This window comes from Boleophthalmus pectinirostris, unplaced genomic scaffold (assembly GCF_026225935.1).
Source record: "Boleophthalmus pectinirostris isolate CB_2022bp ecotype Guang Dong unplaced genomic scaffold, ASM2622593v1 HiC_scaffold_16, whole genome shotgun sequence".
NCBI lineage: Eukaryota > Metazoa > Chordata > Actinopteri > Gobiiformes > Gobiidae > Boleophthalmus > Boleophthalmus pectinirostris.
The window spans coordinates 26,667,918-26,686,753 of record NW_026571095.1 but is presented as its reverse complement, the minus strand read 5'-3'; the positions used below and the strand labels follow the sequence as shown (position 1 = coordinate 26,686,753).

At 37.8% G+C, this 18,836-nt stretch overlaps 1 protein-coding gene across 1 annotated transcript in view; it reads right to left on the bottom strand.

Annotated features, from left to right (window-relative positions):
• LOC110153462 (protein tyrosine phosphatase receptor type M) overlaps nt 1–18,836 on the bottom strand; it is a 583,698-nt gene that overhangs the window by 30,385 nt on the left and 534,477 nt on the right. Inside the window, exons 25-27 of the mRNA XM_055151363.1 lie at nt 8,770–8,886; nt 7,817–7,971; nt 6,746–6,881 (exon numbers count right to left, since the gene is read on the bottom strand). Of these exons, the coding sequence (XP_055007338.1) occupies nt 6,746–6,881; nt 7,817–7,971; nt 8,770–8,886 (408 nt within the window). The remainder of the gene's footprint in view (nt 1–6,745; nt 6,882–7,816; nt 7,972–8,769; nt 8,887–18,836) is intronic.

Genomic DNA, 18,836 nt, shown 5'->3' with positions numbered 1-18,836 from the left:
CACACACACAAACATACATACACACAATACACAGACAAACATATACAGATAAACATGAACACAAACACATACAAACACACATAAACATATACAGACACATACACACACACAGGCACACAAACACACATGACACAACCACAGAAACATACACATGCACAGACACACACACAACACAAACACACATACAAACATATACAGACACACACAAACAACACAAACATAAACACACATGCAACGCAAACATGCACGACACAAACGCACATACAAACATACAGAGACACACACAAACACACACAGGCACACAAACACACATGACACACACACACACACACGCAACAAACATACAAAAACACAAAACACAAACACACAACACAAATACACACAAACATATAGAGACACACACACACACACACACATACAAACACAGAAACATACATAGACACACACACAACAAACATACACATACACAAAGACAAACATATACACAAACAGACACACACACACACACAAACACACAGACACACACACATGTCGCATTGAAGGTCAGTGAACTTGTGGCGAATGACTCAGCCTGAACAACATTTGGTCTCCGGTCGACAAGAAAATCCCCGTCCACCCTCAGCCGTGAAGCGCTTGCCCATTAAACCCAATGACGCCTGTGATTTAAAGGGAATTACGGTGAAATGATGCGTTCACTGAAACTACGGACACCTCCAGATGGTCAGCGCGCGCTAAAAAACTCCCCAAAGCTCGCGCGCTTCGGTCGGTATGAAACAGGAGGGTGAGGCAGCTATCAATATGGGCTAAACGCTGGTGGTTACAAGGCTCTAAAATGGGCTTTATTGCCGGGGCACTTATGCTCTGTGTCCGGGGAAATGGAGCGCGAGTGCGGGGCAGTGCCTTGGCGAGGGCGCTTCGAGGGGGATTATCATTAAATATGTAAAGAGCTGCTAAATCTTGGACAGTAAAACCACCCGGCAGTGTACACGTAAATATAATGAGACGTGGGCTCGAAATCGGTGAAATCGTTGGTCATGGTTGGTTGTAAAAGCTACAGTGGTGTGATTTTCCAACATTTGCTTGACGCCATGTTGTTGGTTTTTTTTCGGAAATGTTCTACAGTCTGGCATTTGGTTTAACTAGCTCCATGGAGAAAGGCAGTCAGATCACCAGGACAAGTTACAGGTCAGATCTGTGGAGATACGGACCTGCTCAAAGTAATAATCCATGTTTTTGCTGTAGTTTTGAGAAATAAAAACACCTCTAATTGAATTAATACAATATACTTGTTTAAAGCCGTATTGTTATTTTCATTTTCATTATGGTCTATTTTCTGCCATCATAAATGATAAACTTTTGAGCTTTTCTTGACATTATTATTAGTTTGTATGACCTTAAACGAAAACAACAACAACAACAACAAAAAATCCTTACTTTCTTTCATTCTCATTGTGGTTTGATTTTTACGATCATAAAGATAAACTCTTGAGCTTTGGTTATCATTAGTATTAGTTCATACGACCATAAACGAAAACAAAAAAAATCTTGCATTTTTTCATACTCATTATGGTTTGTTTTCTACGATCACAAACGATAAACTTTTGTGCCTTTGTTAACATTTTTATTAGTTTGTACGCAGTGTTGGGGAGTAACAGATTACATGTACCGGAGTTATGTAATCAGAGTACAAATTATGAGTAACTGTATTCGGTTACAGTTACTGTTTCAGTGAGTGGTAATTAGATTACTTGGTTGAAATAAATGGATTAATGGCGGTATTTTCCCTTTTTTCACATTTCAAGGTATTCCCTTTTTTTGTTTTTGTTTTCGGAAATTCCACTCATTGCCGGACACTAAACCAGGTCTAAACCAGGTCTAAACCAGGTCTAAACCAGGTAAACCAGTTCAAACCAGTCTAAAACCAGGTCTAAACCAGGTCTAAACCCAGGTTAAACCAGGTCTAAAACCAGGTCTAAACCAGGTTAAACCAGGTCTAAACCAGGTCCCCAAAACCAGGTCTAAACCAGGTCTAAACCAGGTCTAAACCAGGTCCAAACCAGGTCTAAACCAGGTCCAAACCAGTTCAAAACCAGGTCTAAAACCAGGTCTAAAACCAGGTCTAAAACCAGGTCTAAACCAGGTCTAAACCAGGACTAAACCAGGTCTAAACCCAGGTCCAAACCAGGTCTAAACCAGGTCCAAACCAGTTCTAAACCAGGTCTAAAACCAGGTCTAAACTAGGTCTAAACCAGGACTAAACCAGGACTAAACCAGGACTAAAGCAGAACTAAAACCAAGTCTAAACCAAGTCTAAACCAGGTCTAAACCAAGTCTAAACTAGGTCTAAACCAGGTCTAAACTAGGTCTAAACCAGGATTTAACAGGACTAAACCATGCCGTGTGGGCCGTGTCTCCTCCTCTTCTATCAATAATATTTTTAACACGGTTAAGTAAAGACTGGGCTTTTTTATTGTTTTTAGCAGACTTAAGTGAAGATGTCCGAGTCTTTGCTTCTCTACAGCAAAGCAAGTAATCCAAATTATTCAGATTACGTAACTCACTTTAAGTAATTTAATGGATTACGTTACAAACTACAGTCTGGGGTATGTAATCTGTAATCTGTAGGGGAATATATATTATAAAAGTAACCTTCCCAACACTGTTTCTATGACCATATATGAAAACAAAAAATTCCTTACATTCTTTCAAAAAAGCCATATTGTGGTAGCCAGGCTGGCGCCACCTAGTGGAAGTTAATGGTCAACAACAGAAAATAGAGTGCAGTATAAAAAATCTAAATGCCAAAAGAGGTTTTAACAAAGGAAAATGACACTTATTTACAACAATTTCTCTTCAGGTACAGTGCGTTTAAACTGGTGCGTGAACAATATGATGTGTCCTTAATCCACTGAGGTAGGACTATTCACTACCAATTAAATGCCGGCTTTAAGAACTCAATTTAAGTCCACATTAGCCCAGTTAAACTTAAAATAGAAAGTTAATGAGTTTTTATCATATACATGTTAAAACTAAATCACCTGTCTGCTGAGGAATAATAATGTTACTTTGCTTTTTATGGTTCAGAATCATGTTTCTAAGCAACTGGGGTCTGTACCGTAAACACGAGAAAAGTCTGATTACATATGATGTGTAGAGAAGCCAAAAGGCCAGCGTAAACTCAAAGAACTTCATGAAAAAGTTAAATAGTTGACAGTTTTGCTCACTTTTCCTAATTTGGTGTTTATGAAGTTTGATGTTTTATATTATATAAGCTCCAATATTATTTGTTACCTCCTCAAAAACAAACCTGGAGTTGTGTTTTGTTTCATTCACACATGTTTGAGTAACTCTTTATTAGATATTTATTAAATATCGTGATATCATATCGTCAAAAGTCTCTCAATAATATCGTGGACCATCACAATATATTGAATTACAAGTTTCTTTGCTTAAATTAAAACTTATGGTGCAGCAGTAACTAAAAAAACAGTAGGAACTACATTGACCATGATCCTTTGCTCCGTTTTGGCGCAAACTACATGAAGAAATAGCAGTTCTAAGCACTTTTAAATCTTAGTTCTTTGGATTAAATCTTGTCAAGGCATTTTAAGAGGAAAAAGTAGCATATTCACAATTTTGTCAGCCTCCACAAAATATCACAATAAATATCAGACCGTGAGATTTGGATATTGTTACATCTCTATTAAATATGCAGGATTTGTGTGTTAAACAAGTGTGAATGAAACAAAACACAACGCCAGGTATATTTTCGATGAGGAAACAACATTATAACATAGTGTAAATCAGAAAATAGCATGAGCCCTTTAAGATTTTTTTATTTTTTACTTTGCATTATTAAATAAGTGTTTACTTCCTCCCACTCCTTTTTCGGACACAAGTTTTTGCTTATTATTACAGAAAAGAAACTAGGGGTGTCAAATTATCGCGTTAATTGCGATTAATTAATTACAGTCATATTTAGCGCGTTATGTTTTTTAATCGCGTTAATCTCATTTTTAATCTAGTGTTTCTGTATGTGAGTTTCTTTATTATAAAACCTGTTTTTATGTGTTGTTGGGACAACAACACACGCACAAACAAAACACATTTATACATTTTTTTATTTCGGTAATTCCACTCACTTCGACTAGGACTAAAGTAGGTCTAAACCAGGTCTAAACCAGGACTAAAACCAGTGATCTCATATATAAAGCATTTCTCTATCAATAATATTTTTAATATGGTTAAGGAAAGACTGGACTTTTTATTGTCTTTAAGTAGACAAAAGTTATTATGTTCAGATTTCCTCGTCTTTGCTACTTTACAGCAAACAGTTTCTTATTCATGGAGACTTGGGCTCAACAGCCAAATTGGAGAGATTTGTTAAACAATAAATGACTTTATAAAGTCACTTTTTTAAATCTATATCAGTCTTTTGATCTGCCACAATAATGTAATAATGAATTTAAATGAAAATACCTCAAATTGAAGCTTTTCTCAGCAATTTTTAGGTGAGATTAAAATGAGATTAATTAGATTAATTAATTACAGATCATAATTAATTAATCTCTCAATTTTTTTAATCGCATGACAGCACTAAAAGAAACATTCACTTTATGTGTTATATCTATGTATTTATGTTCTCTATGCATGTTCTATGTATTACTGTCCAAAAAAACATTCATTCATTCATTCATTATGCTCAGAGGTGGTGCTACCATTAGGCAAAAGTAGGTGGCTGCTTGTGGTCCCCAAACCAACTGTCCTCAGTGCTACTAATCGCCGAGGCCTCAGAGCAATTTGACTTTCCCTCAATATGACATTAAATGAGAGTAGTTTACTTTTGAACAATAATCATGAGGAAAATAATAATAATCATATGTAATGGATCTAAACAAAAATGTTATTGTACTAGCACAAAAATAAAACTACTTTCAGCTCTGGTTTTCTAGTAGGCAACATAACTAATAAGACAAGTTTCTAATCCACCATAATTCAAATAGAAATGTGCCTGTCTCAAGAACAATGGGGAAAAACAAACAAATATATAAAAAAACAAACAAAAAGGTGAATTATATTAAGGGCTTCAAACTTAAGTTCACCTTGGGCCCCGAAATCTCTAACTCCGCCACTGATTACGCTTGCATTATTATTTTTTATAGATAATTTGATTAATTTTTTTCATTTTAACAGAAAGGTTTGCAGTTGTGTTTCATTACTTACAGTAGTTTTGTGTGTGTTTACTATATTTGTACGTAAACAGAAGTCACATAATGTTCTTTACTCGTTGAATTTCTGCCAAATAAAAAATACATACATTTTCCTTTGTTCCTCTGTTTGTTCTTGCACTTCCTAAAGCTGGTCTTATGCTCAGAATCACTCGAAGATCTCCTTTAATCCAGTGCAGACACAACAGGCTGTCGTGGAGCGTGCCTAATCTTATATCACCGACTGTCTCTGAGGGCCCAGACTTAAAGTGCATTTCACTAAAACATCGTTAACATCAACTATATTTAAGATTTGACTCAAAATTTTGCTTAGATTTGAAATGTTGGTGGTGTTTGTAACTTTACTTCCTGGCTGGACATGGGAAGCAGATGACATGACATGCATAGACATTTATAGACGCAACACTCTCTGTCTCTGCCTGTTGCTACATCCTGATCTCTTGGTCTTCACGTATAAATAAATGGTGAAGCAAATCCTCTCAGTGAAGTATGCAGAAGAATCCGTGTATCATTCGTTCATTAGTTTTTCAAAATAAAACCAAACAAAACAAAAAAAAGAACTATTTTCTTCATTATTTGTCTCCAAAACTAAAATGAAAAAATGGATGACAATTCGTTTTTTTTCAGGTTTTGATTTTGTGTTGAAATGAATAATGGAAAAAACGGATAAGGGCCGTTTCCTGGCTGGACTGAACCAGAACTGAACCAAGACTAAAACAGTACTACACCAGGACTAAACCAGGACTGAACCAGGACACCAGGACTACACCAGTACTACACCAGGAAAACCAGGACTACACCAGGACTAAACCAGGACTGAGTGGGACGGGCCCAGAAGTGCACACTGTTGCGTGATCAGAACTGAGACCGGGACCAGACCAGGACCAGGACCGGGACTGAGATCAGGATTGAAACCGGTTTAGTCCTGGTTCAGTCCGTATACTTCGCAAAAGTCCCGCTTTGCAGTTTAAGTCACAGAAATGGGAAACTGGCCATTTTTCCATTATTCATTTAAACACAAAATCAAATACTGAAAAATTGAATCGTCATCTGTTTTTTCATTTTGGTTTTGGAGACAAATAATGAAGAAAATCGTTGTTTTTTTCATTTTCTTATTCTTGGTTTTATTTTGAAAAAGAATGAACGAATGATACATGGATTCATAAGTAAATATGTATATTTCATTTTTAACCTGATAGCTGCTGTGTTCCAAACAAGAAGAATTCACTTTGCGTTGTGAAATACAGAAATACAAATTAACTGCTCTTGTCAAGCTCCACATTTCGGTCTTAAAATGAATGTTTTATTAATTAATCCGCTCTACATGATTCTGGTGCTTTTATTTTGCTATTTTGTTTGTAAATCAATTCCTATTCCTTCTCATGAGATTCATTTGACTTTAATTGCATGTTTACGATGACATATGTAGAGGTAATTCCACGGTTACCTCGCAACCATAAAGTTAACAAAAGCCAAAACTAAACCTAAACCCCGTCCAGAGTCCCGAGTCCCAGTACCTCGGTCTGGACCATGTTGACTCTTCTGGAGCGCAGTTCTCGCACACAGTTGTAGATGTCCACCACTCCTTCCCTCTCGGCCATGTCCAGCATTATGTCTATAACGATGAAGCAGCCTGTCCTCCCCGCCCCGGCGCTGCAGAAACACAAACAAGTCAAATTAAAAGGGTCATGTTACAGTATTTTTCTGATCTGTGTTATAATGTTTCCTCATCAAAAACAGACCTGGAGTTGTGTTTTGTTTCATTCACACATGTTTAACTCACAAATCCTGCATATTTAGGCTGAGTTCTTTTCTCAAACTGAAAATGCTCTGTCCCACCTTGTGATGTCGTGATAATACATGAAGTGCTCCACTGTGTTTTTAAACTCCATACACATTCACTAGAATATTATTAGTAGTACTGTACATATTTGGATGACTTCGGCCCTGAAATTGCCAGTCTCTACTGAACTGAAAAGAAAAGGTAGCTGTTAATTAAAAACTACCACTTCATGACATCACAATGTGGAACAGAGCACTTTGAGCATTGTAGATGTAGAGATGAATTAACTGGGATTACTCAAACTTGTGTGAATGAAACAAAATACAATTTTCTGGCATGTTTTTGAAATTAAAACTCACAAGAATACTTTTTGTGATAGAATAGGCTCTATTCACGCTTACGTCACAAACCAGGAAGACGTTTGGAAAGATGCCATGACAACTTCCGGTGTAGTTCCCGACACCGACTGTGATAAACCCACTGAAGTAAATGTGATCAGCAGTAAAATGAAGACTGCATACGGTTTAGAATAATCTTGAATTTAGCTTCTCATCTTTTCGAATCGCGTGTACCCAGTGCGCTCTGAGTTGTGTGTCAGTGGGGAAATGATGAAAACTGAAGTATTGTTGTAATTGTTGATTAGCCAAACATAACGGACACTACAATGACATGGAGATGAAGAAAACTGGGCCTGGGAAGCTGGACGTCTTCCTGGTTTGTGACGCAAGTGTGAAGAGAGCCTATTGAAAAACTAGAATGAGTGAACATGTGTAATAATAAAATAGAAAAAGAAAAAGCTCCAGACCTGCAGTGGACCACCATAGGTCCGGCGTTGGTCAGGGTCTTGGCCTTGACCCTGCGGATGAAGCCCAGCAGCCCTGTGGCGTGGTAGGGCACGCCGTGGTCAGGCCAGCCAGTGAAGTGGAACTGTCGGATCTCCCTGATCTCATGGGCCCCGCGCTGAGGAGAACAACCAGGAGAGCAGGGTCAGAGCGGAGGGCAGGGTCAGAGCAGGGTCAGCACACAACATGCATGTTTAGATCACAGTTGTTTTTTTATTTCATTTTATGAACATTGCCATGCTTCCAGAGTGTTTCAATGTGAGGAAAAATACCTGCTGAACCTTTATGAGCTTAAAAATCCTAAACCTTTTGATATTAAAAATTCCATCAAGCCTTCAGTTATAGATTTGTACATAATTTCATATTTTACAATGTTTAAAAGAAAAGAAACGTTTTTACAATATGCCTTAATTTACTTAACAGTGTCTAGTTACTCCAAAATGTTAAATTAGGTCAAAATAAGTGTAAAAAATCTTTACTTTACTCTCAAAATGTTAATATAACTCTTAATTTTGGGGTTAAACAGGCACTCCGGTCCACTGTGACTTTATTAACACTTCCAAAAATGTTAAATAAAACAGATTGGACCCTCACAAAGCGTTAAAAATGATTTTTTTCAGAGGAGTTTGACTACACCAAACCCCCTCATATCAACCACACAAAATATATACAACACTAAACAACAGCAGAAGAAAGAAAGTAGAGAGAAAGAGAGTAAAAGAAGTAGAGCGACAGAGAGAGTGGATACCAAAAGAATCGTAAACAGTAAAAGTTTCAAAGTCGAGACACATAAAATACAAACACACACAAGGCTGGTGAACGAAATGGAAACTTTCTATTTTCTAACAAACTCTAGCTGTTCTCCTGCTGTGACCTTTGACCTCTGCCTGGTCTTAGTTAGCTGTGGGGTGTTTACCTTCTCCACGGCGAAGGTGCGGATGACGTACTCGGACAGGAGCTCGGTCTCGATCAGGGTCACCTTTATGTCTCTGTAGATCTCTGTGTCGTCGGGCCAGTACTTACAGCACTTCACCTGTAGGGGCAGCAGAGCACACGCTTTACAACAATGTAGAAAAACAGATTTGAATTAGAAAACATTTTAAGGTAATATAGTGGCAATAAGTTAATTTAAAAGGGGCACTATGTAACTTTTTGGTCACCTGCTTGTTTCTACGGAGATGGCCTTACATTTATTCAATTATAGGTGGTTTTATAGCTGAAAAATACCAAGAAAAACAGGTATTCTGACTGTGAGCGGGTCGGCTCTCCACAGATCTGACTTGTAACTTGGTCTGGTTTGGTCTCCGTGAAAATAGAAAGGTTTAATAATGATATACTCTGAAACATTCCAGACAAAACAATAACATCTCCTTGAAGAAAAGCATTTGAATGATCTTCCACCAGAAAAGTTACACAATGCACCTTCAAAATTTTGTATAAAGTTGTCGTGGGTACTTTTTTTTTTTTTTTTTTTTTTTGGATTTTGCCATTATTTGATAAAACCAGAAACACAATAGCAAATTAGTTTGTTCCACACAGGCTTTTGTCCCTTATTCTTATTTAGAGAACATCCCAGGCTCCTGTTGGTGTAATTGTCTGGGGCACCTGTGTTTCAGACCAATCACAAAGCAGCACTGTGGTTTGGGTGGAGTCAAAGGTGAAAAGTCGACAGATGGACATACTTACGTCCTAATTTTACAAAAATACTGACTATTTTGTGCCTGAAAAATGTGCAGAAGAAAGCGCTTTGTGTATCGAATCTGTGATATCCCTATTTTAGACACATACAGAAGACATCAAATATATGAATCAACATATCGTATTTTTCAGACTATAAGGTGCACTTGAAATCCTTTAATTTTCTCAAAAATCAGCAGTGAGCCTTATAATCCAGTACGCTTTATGCATTAATTCTGGTTGTGCTTACTGACCTCAAAGCGATTTTATGTGGTACACTCTGCTCAAAAGTCTATCACAATGTTTTAGTACGACTTTGGTAAACTACAAAGCTGCACCACTTGATGGATTGTCGTAATTGAGTATTACAGGTGCAGTAGTCAGGAGCTTCACGGAATAAGTCAGACAGAAGCTGACCGCATCAGCGCAAGAGGAGCCAGACATTTTTTCAGCACTTATAGTTTATGCAAATGAGCCATGTGGTTTTAAGTTTAGTTTCTGTAAAATGTAAACAAATGTGCGCAAAGCTGAATTAAACACATTATTGCTCAATGTATATTTGAGTCAAACTTAAATTTCACCCACATTCACATACATAATACACATTCACCAAGACAGGGAGGCAACGCTGGGCGAATTACGCCTCGATCTGCCAAAGGATCGTGGATGCCAGGGCCCTGGGCTGAGTTATTGTGAATGAGTTGAAATAAAGTTTGACTTATCTGACTGTTTTGTTTCACTTAATGCGCCTTATAGTTCGAAAAATACAGTATATGGAATTATTTAGTAAAGAAAAAAGTTAAACAGCTCTACTGAATTTTTTTTTTTTTAAGAAAGTAAAGCTATTTTAAATATGCATTGTGTACCTTTTCTGGTGTCTGGAATGTTTCACAGTGTGACATTAAACCTTCCTATCTTCACAGAAACCAAACCAGACAAAGTTACAGGTCAGATCTGTGGAGAGGCAACCACACTCGCAGTCTGAATGCCTGTTTTTCTTGGTATTTTTGAGCTATAAAACCACATGTAACTGGATAAATATAAAGTAGAAGTGTTTAATGTCACACTGTGGAACATTCCAGACAGAGCAATGACATATCCATCGAAATAAGAAGCTGAAAAACGTACACACAACCGAAAATTTACACAGTATACCTCAGAAAACATATACGTTAAAAAAAAATAAAAAATTTAGTAGCGTTATTTCACTTTTATTTTATTTTCTACATAACTCCATGCATCTTACTTCATATATTTGTTGTTTTCTGTTTGGATATCAAATACAGAAAGTAGTAAAAATATAGAAAAACACTGAATGAGCGGGTGAGTCTAAACTTTTGATGGGTAGTGTACAGTATAGAATATCCACGTATTGCACCAACAGCACCATCTACACCTCATCTCACCGCAGGGGCTCATTCTTTCCAATAACGATAATTGTCACATAACTTTATACCCCATTTGCCACCTGATATTTCACATTCGGCAGCTTTTCTCCCCGTCGAAACGAGATTTGCTTCATATTAGTTTTGGCCCGCGGTCAAGACGCGTCTGTAAATGGGAGACTCAGGTATCGATGGAGAGCTCATTCGCACATTATTGCTTTTTCATTCACACATCGATAACCCGAGAATGAGTCTTAAGGTGGAAGCAGACGGAAACCAGGGCTGAGGAAATATGCAAGGAGAGGTGTCAAATTAATCTGCCTTAAAAAAGTGAAAATGATAGAATAACAACAGAGAACAGTTGTCACGATACGAAAATTTTCAACTCGATTTCGATACTAAGGAATATAATCGATACTTTATACCGATTCTGACACCACGATGATAAATTAACGCCACTCTTTAGACAACAGAATGTAGTTTTCAACATTGGAAAGGTTCATTTCTGTCCTGTAAATGTGACTTTTAGTATCGATACCTGCTCAAGTGAGTATCTAGTTTCAATACAATTTTTAGTACCAATTAGTATCTGATTTTCGATACTTTTGACAGCACTTTGACTTGAGGGATAGGGAAATGTAGCTGGATAAAGCTGCAAAAATACTGAAATATTGATATATCATATTGTTTAATATGATGATACAGTATCAATATCGGGGACTGCCGTATCAATATATCGCCAAGAGTATTTTTTTTGGTATATTTTACTAAATTATTTAGTTACAGCTACAGTTTTGTTGCTTTTTCAGTGGAAGGAAACTCATTTATGCAGCACATTTGACATTTTCATTGTTTTGATGATTAAAATGTATTGTGTTTCATTAACAAAGACTTTAGTATCACAGCCATGATTTAGTCTTTAATTTTTATTGAACCATATTGAATCGATTTGAAACATATCGCATTAAACGAAAGTGCACTGTGTCAAGATATGTATCGTGACCTATGTATCGAGGTATGTATCGTATCGGCAACTCCTTCAGGATACCCAGCCCTAGTAATACAGTACTGAAAATGTAATTACTCACATGTAGTAGTTAGTATTTATAATAGTAAAAAATAAATCACCAGTACTAGTTTGCAGCATTAGTAATAATAATAAAAGCTGTATTAGTAATAGAAGTAGTAGTGGTAGTAGTGTTTGCAGTAGTGGTAGTAGTTAAGCATGTAACAATAACCAAAATATCATGATATCGTATCGTCAAAAGTCTTACAATAATATCGTGGGCTGTCACAATATATCGAATTACAAGTTCCTTTGCTTAAATGCATGGTTTTATAGTCGTATAGTCGTTTATAATGGTTATAAACATCGGGAACTACATATCCCATGATTCATTTCGGCACAGACAACATGACGAAATATGATTTGACTTGAATTCTTAGGATTATAATGGAAACAATTCACACCCAAATCTTGTCAAGGTATTTTAAATGCAAAAAAGTGACCTATCTATATTTATATCAGCCTCTCCTAAATATTGTAATAAATATCGCACCGTGAGATGTATATCGTGATAATATCGTACAGAGAGATTTGGATATCGTTACATCCCTAGTAGTAATAATATAGTCAGACTAACAGTAGGCAGTAGATGTAATAAAATATGTTAAGAGGTGGGCAGTACTCAGAAAACTCAGAAACTGTACTTTTCAACGTATTTTACTCCTACTTTATTACTCTTTAAGTTCCTCTTTCTTGAGTAGGAGTCTTCCCAAATACTTTTTTACTCTTACTTAAGTAATTTCTTAGACTACTTTCTACTTCTTCTTGAGTAATATTATTCTGAAGTAAAATTACTCTTACTTGAGTAGAATTTTTTGTACGTCGGTTTGCAGTAATAATAGTCTTACAAAATCAGGCTCAGTAAAATCAACACTGCCAATAAATCCACCTTAAATATCTCCACCTAAAAAATGGAGCAAAGAATAAAATGTGTTGCTATGACAATCAAGTGGAAATAAAATAATGAACCCGTGATAATTACCCTGAGGAAATCTAAAAGCACCTGCTCTACACACTGCATTAGCTTTCATAGATTAGTAATGGGTATTCGTAGTACTACAGTGAAATATGTCATCCGAGGTGAGTACAGCTGAGGTATTTCGACTCAGTTACATTTCCTGGAGCACTATTCTTCTTTTACTTACCCTTAAAGTTACTATTACTTGAGTACTAGTTTCCCCAAATACATTTTTACTCCTCTTGGATCAATATTTTGTACTTCTACTTGAGTAATATTGTTTGAAGTAACATTACTCTTAATCTGTGATGTGAAAAAATAAACCCGAACATTTCCCAGTGGACAAATACACTGCATAAATAAGGTATAATAGTCAAAGAAGTAGTATTACAGTATTTGTAGTAGTACACGTTAGAAAATCTACCTTTACTTATAATGGGTATTAACTAGGGATGTAACAATAACCGAAATATCGTGATATTGTATCGTGGGGTGTCACAATATATCCAATTACAAGTTCCTTTGCTTAAATTCATGGTTTTATATTAGTAACAGCTTATGAACATCAGAAACTACATATCCCATGATTCATTTCAGCGCAGACAACATGAAGAGATATGTTTTTTACTTGAATTCTTGGGATTATGACAGGAATAATTCACACCAATATCTTGTCAAGGTATTTTAAAAGCAAAAAAACTGTCCTGTCTACAAATATATCAGCCTGTTCAAAATACTGCAATAAATATCGTAACATGAGATAGTGTTGGGCGGTAATACAATATTACGGTATCCCGAGGTATCAAAAAGTAGTAACAATATCAGTTTCATTACCGTCATCTGCAGGACATAAGGACCTAAAATAATATTATAATTTATTAATACCTAAAATTGTTTGCTCAGCACAAGTGAATGTGTGGTTGTATTTTCAGTTTAATCTGTCACAATTTAAAACTAATCGTATCCATAATGTTGACGAGATGACGTTCGTTAGTTAGTTTCGTTCCGCTCATAAGACAAGAGGGCAAGACCGGCCGAGTTGGTCCCAAAAAAAAAATACTAGTACTTCTGCCAGCATTTTGACTCCAGGCGCACATTTGTTTACATTTTACAGAAACTAAACTTAAAACCACATGACTCATTTGCATAAACTATAAAGCACTGATAAAAAAAACTCTGATGCGGTTCAGCTTCTGTCGGACTAAAGGACATGACTCAGTGGATTATGAGTGTTCTTTCTGTGACAGAGGATGTGCTGCTGATGGTGAGTCTGTTCTGTGCGTGTTTCGCGTTGGAGATGGTTCATGTGAAACTTTTCAGAGATTATAAGTCTGCAGGTTGTACAATTAGACTGTATAGATGTGCAATTTCGTAGCTTACCAAAGTTGTACTAAAACATTTTGGTAATACGGTAATATCGTACACCCCGGTAAAATCCTAAGAAGGTTTAACGGTATCAAAATTTGGATACCGCCCAAATCTAGACGCATATCGTATCGTATAAAATCATACCGAGAGATTTGGATTAGTATTAACAGCAAACATATAACACATTTAGATCACCATGTTACCTTTTATTGTTTTGATTTTCATGTTTAATAAGTTTCAGTTCTTCCGAGTCTCCTGTCCCTTTGCTCTCCGTGCTGTCACAACCCCTTCAGAGCGCCATCACAACCCAGTCAGCGTGCGTCCCACAACAATAAACGCAAAATGTTAAAAAGAAATTTCCCTCAGGCCAAATGAATCTTTCTAGTAAATTAGACAGTAAGAAGTAGCGAGTATTTGTAGTAACGCAGTACACATGAGTCATAGAAGTATAGTGAAACAGTATGCGCAGTAATAGTAGAAGTAATTACAGCACGTAGCCAGCCAGCATGAAACGAACTCACAGTAAAATTAGCCTTGCCAGATAAAAAAAAAATAAAAAATGGAAAAGTCATATCTTATAAAAGAAAGTTCATAAAATGGGTTGATATAATGACAATCGCGTGATCTGAAATAATAAACCCAAGCTGTTTAAAAGAGATTTCCCCGAGGAAATTTAAAGGGGCCCGGTGGAGACATTACACGGATTCGGTATCATAAGAGCGCCCTGGCCCCTCCCCGTCCTGTTCAATTAAAGGGCTAATACACAGAACAGCGCTGATGGAGAAGGAGATGCTGTGACACACGGTGAGACTGTCTGATAAGAGGCTTCATCTGTGAGTGATTACAAGAATGAGATTTGGGTTGGTTTGATAGCTGCAGTAAAAGGGGTTTGTGTACTGCAAAAAATAAACACCTAAACTTGGTTAAAGTGAAACTATGATGCAGAATTGAGCGATGATTTTTAGAGCTTTTAATCGATGTAATTGTGGTTGTTTCCATTCTCGTTTACCTTGTCGGAGTTGTATTCTCCGCACACTGTGAAGTATTTACACTGTTGGGCAAGTTACTTCAAAACTGTAATGTGTTATTTATGACTTGTTACTGTCATTTCAAAGTCATCTGTTACATTACAATATTACGGTATTTAAAATGTAAGACATTACATGACTACTGCAGCACTTTTAAGTTACTCTCACCAAAATAAGTGTGCGAAGATACTGAACTTTTGTGACGTATATGGACTGAACCAGGACTAAACCAGGACTGATCCAGGACTAAACCAGGAGGAACCAGAGGACTGAACCAGGACTGAATCATGACTAAACCAGGACTAAACCAGGACTAAACCAGGACTAAACCAGGACTAAACCAGGTCTAAACCAGGACTAAACCAGGACTAAAGCAGGGCTAAAGCAGGTCTAAACCAGGACTAAACCAGGTCTAAACCAGGACTAAACCAGGTCTAAATCAGGTCTAAACCAGGACTAAAGGACTAAACCAGTCTAAACCAGACTAAAGGTCTAAACAGGTCTAAACCAGGCCTAAAACAGGACTAAACCAGGACTAAACCAGGTCTAAACCAGGTCTAAACCAGGACTAAACCAGGACTAAACCAGGACTAAACCAGGACTAAACCAGGTCTAAACCAGGACTAAAGCAGGGCTAAAGCAGGTCTAAACCAGGACTAAACCAGGTCTAAACCAGGACTAAAGCAGGGCTAAAGCAGGTCTAAACCAGGACTAAACCAGGTCTAAACCAGGCTAAACCAGGACTAAACCAGGTCTAACCAGGACTAAACCAGGATAAACCAGGTAAACCAGGTCTAAACCAGGACTAAACCAGGACTAAACCAGGTCTAAACCAGGTCTAAACCAGGACTAAACCAGGACTAAACCAGGACTAAACCAGGACTAAACCAGGTCTAAACCAGGACTAAAGCAGGGCTAAAGCAGGTCTAAACCAGGACTAAACCAGGTCTAAACCAGGACTAAAGCAGGGCTAAAGCAGGTCTAAACCAGGACTAAACCAGGTCTAAACCAGGACTAAACCAGGTCTAAACCAGGTCTAAACCAGGACTAAACCAGGTCTAAACAGGACTAAACCAGGTCTAAGCCAGGACTAAGCCAGGACTAAACCAGGACTAAACCAGGTCTAAACCAGGTCTAAACCAGGACTAAACCAGGTCTAAACCAGGACTAAACCAGGTCTAAACCAGGACTAAACCAGGTCTAAACCAGGTCTAAACCAGGACTAAACCAGGTCTAAACCAGGACTAAACCAGGTCTAAGCCAGACTAAAGGACTAAACCAGACTAAACCAGGTCTAAACCAGTCTAAACCAGACTAAACCAGGTCTAAGCCAGGACTAACCAGGACTAAACCAGGTCTAAACCAGGTCTAAACCAGGTCTAAACCAGGACTAAACCAGGACTAAACCAAGACTAAACCAGGACTAAACACGGATTAATCTTGGATTAGGACTTGGAATCTAGAACCACCCTGAGAGAACCTTGAGCTCGTGGAGCAGGGTGTCCGCAAAGAGTAATCGGGCGTCAGCTGCAATTAGCCCTGTGCAGCGCAAAGTTCTGTGTCGATCCTTTCGGGGGGGTTTTCGCATATTTTTTCCCCCTGTAATTCCTTACATTACTGCGTTACATCAAAAAGCAACGCATTACAGTAATTCATTACTTTTATAACGCGTTACTCCCAACACTAACAACATTAACTTCATTCTCCAGTTTTCTTAATTTGTGATACACGATGGTTTCTGTAGTCATTTTGGTGCAAATGAACATAAAAGTGATCTGCATGTGTCCATAGAAGGTGTCCAAAGCTGCACAGCTCTGTTGAAACTTTTCTATTAAAGGCTCTGAAACCTGCTTGAGACCATGTTGTTTTTTCCCCCTGGAATGTTCTACAGTATGGCATTTAACTATCTCCATGGAGACAAGCAGACCACATCACCAGGCCAAGTTACAGGTCAGATCTATGGAGAAAAGGGCCCACTCACGTTATTAATGTATGTTTTCGTGGTAGTTTTGAGAAATTCAGTAAAAGCACAAATAATTGAAGACATATAAGCTTTGTTAGATGCCAGACAAAGCAATAACATCACCATGGAGACAAGCAGATGGCGACTCTTCACTAGAAAAGGTACACAGTGCAACTTTAAAACGACTTAAAACCCAAAATCCAGATCAATATTGTAAACTCAAGTCCATTTAACCAAAGCTACATACTCATTTTTGCAGTGTAGCGATGACTAAACCCCCGATGACCATCTCAAATTTACCGTTCACTTCCAGTCTGATTGAATTAGACCAAATCCATTACCTTATTGGATCAGCCAGAGTCCGGCACTTCGTTTGGGGCACAATTAGCTTTGGGCAAAATTATGTCACGCACAGATGTTACCCCAGTGACTGTAAACAAGCCATTTATCCCATTGTGTTTAAGCTTTATTACGGTATTTTCCGATACCTGGAGATGTGTTTTTGGGTTTCATTCACACATGTTTAACGCACAAACTCTGCAGAATTAGGCTGAGTTCGTTTTCTCTTTCAAGTTTTCTCATCAACATGAATGGGAGACACTACTCCGCATGCGTCACCGGTCCATAAAAAAGTCAAAACACCTCACAGCAGTCTGCTACAGTGGGAATCAGTGGGGAACATCCAAACCAAATATCTAATACATCAAAAGACTAAAACCCCCCGGCAGCCACACCACCCCCACCCCCCCCTCCCTCCACCTCCCATGTGTGGTGAGGGGGGCCAGGATTTCCCAGAGTTCATCAGTGGCTGCATACGAGCAGATGGGCCTCACTGTGATACGCTGGAGCGGGTTTAGGGACCAACTGTGCCCACCGCCGATTTACACGTGACATCACAGCTCTCTACAGGGTTTCACTGAGAAGATTATGAGTAACTTTCTGCTTGTGTTGATTATATAGTTAGAATATGTGGCACCCGTGGATCGTTGTGTTATAACTTGGACATTTTAAATCCCAATATTCGTCTAAAACAACTTAATAAAAGAAACAAGTCCACTGAGATATGCTTTAGAAAACTGCGGTAAAAGGAGAAATTCAATTTGTCAACTGAACAAAAGTTTATTTGGTCCAATATGTTTCCAAGCTGCTTCTTCAGTTCTGGTTGGAAGGGAGGAGCTAACTACAATGAAACTACTCTGAAACTAAGACAGCTACTTGTTTACAGTTTCTAGAACCTGCACTGAGTGTGGGGTAGAGCCCTGCACCCAGGAGACATGACGCAAAACAGTGCGTTTGAAAGCTCAATGCGGGCACAGCCGGGTGGGATGATAAACTGCAGTCCCGCAAACTAAATATGAGTGTAAAGTAAAATATACAAATGATTAATGTTTGCCTATCATATATAATCTGTGCTGGATATTTTATTTGGCATTAATAAAAACATTTTACAGTAAAAACATCTAATTTCGAGCACATTTTAGACAATTCGTTTCAGGATTTCCTTGTTTAATACAGCTTAAGAACGCGAATGTCCCCAT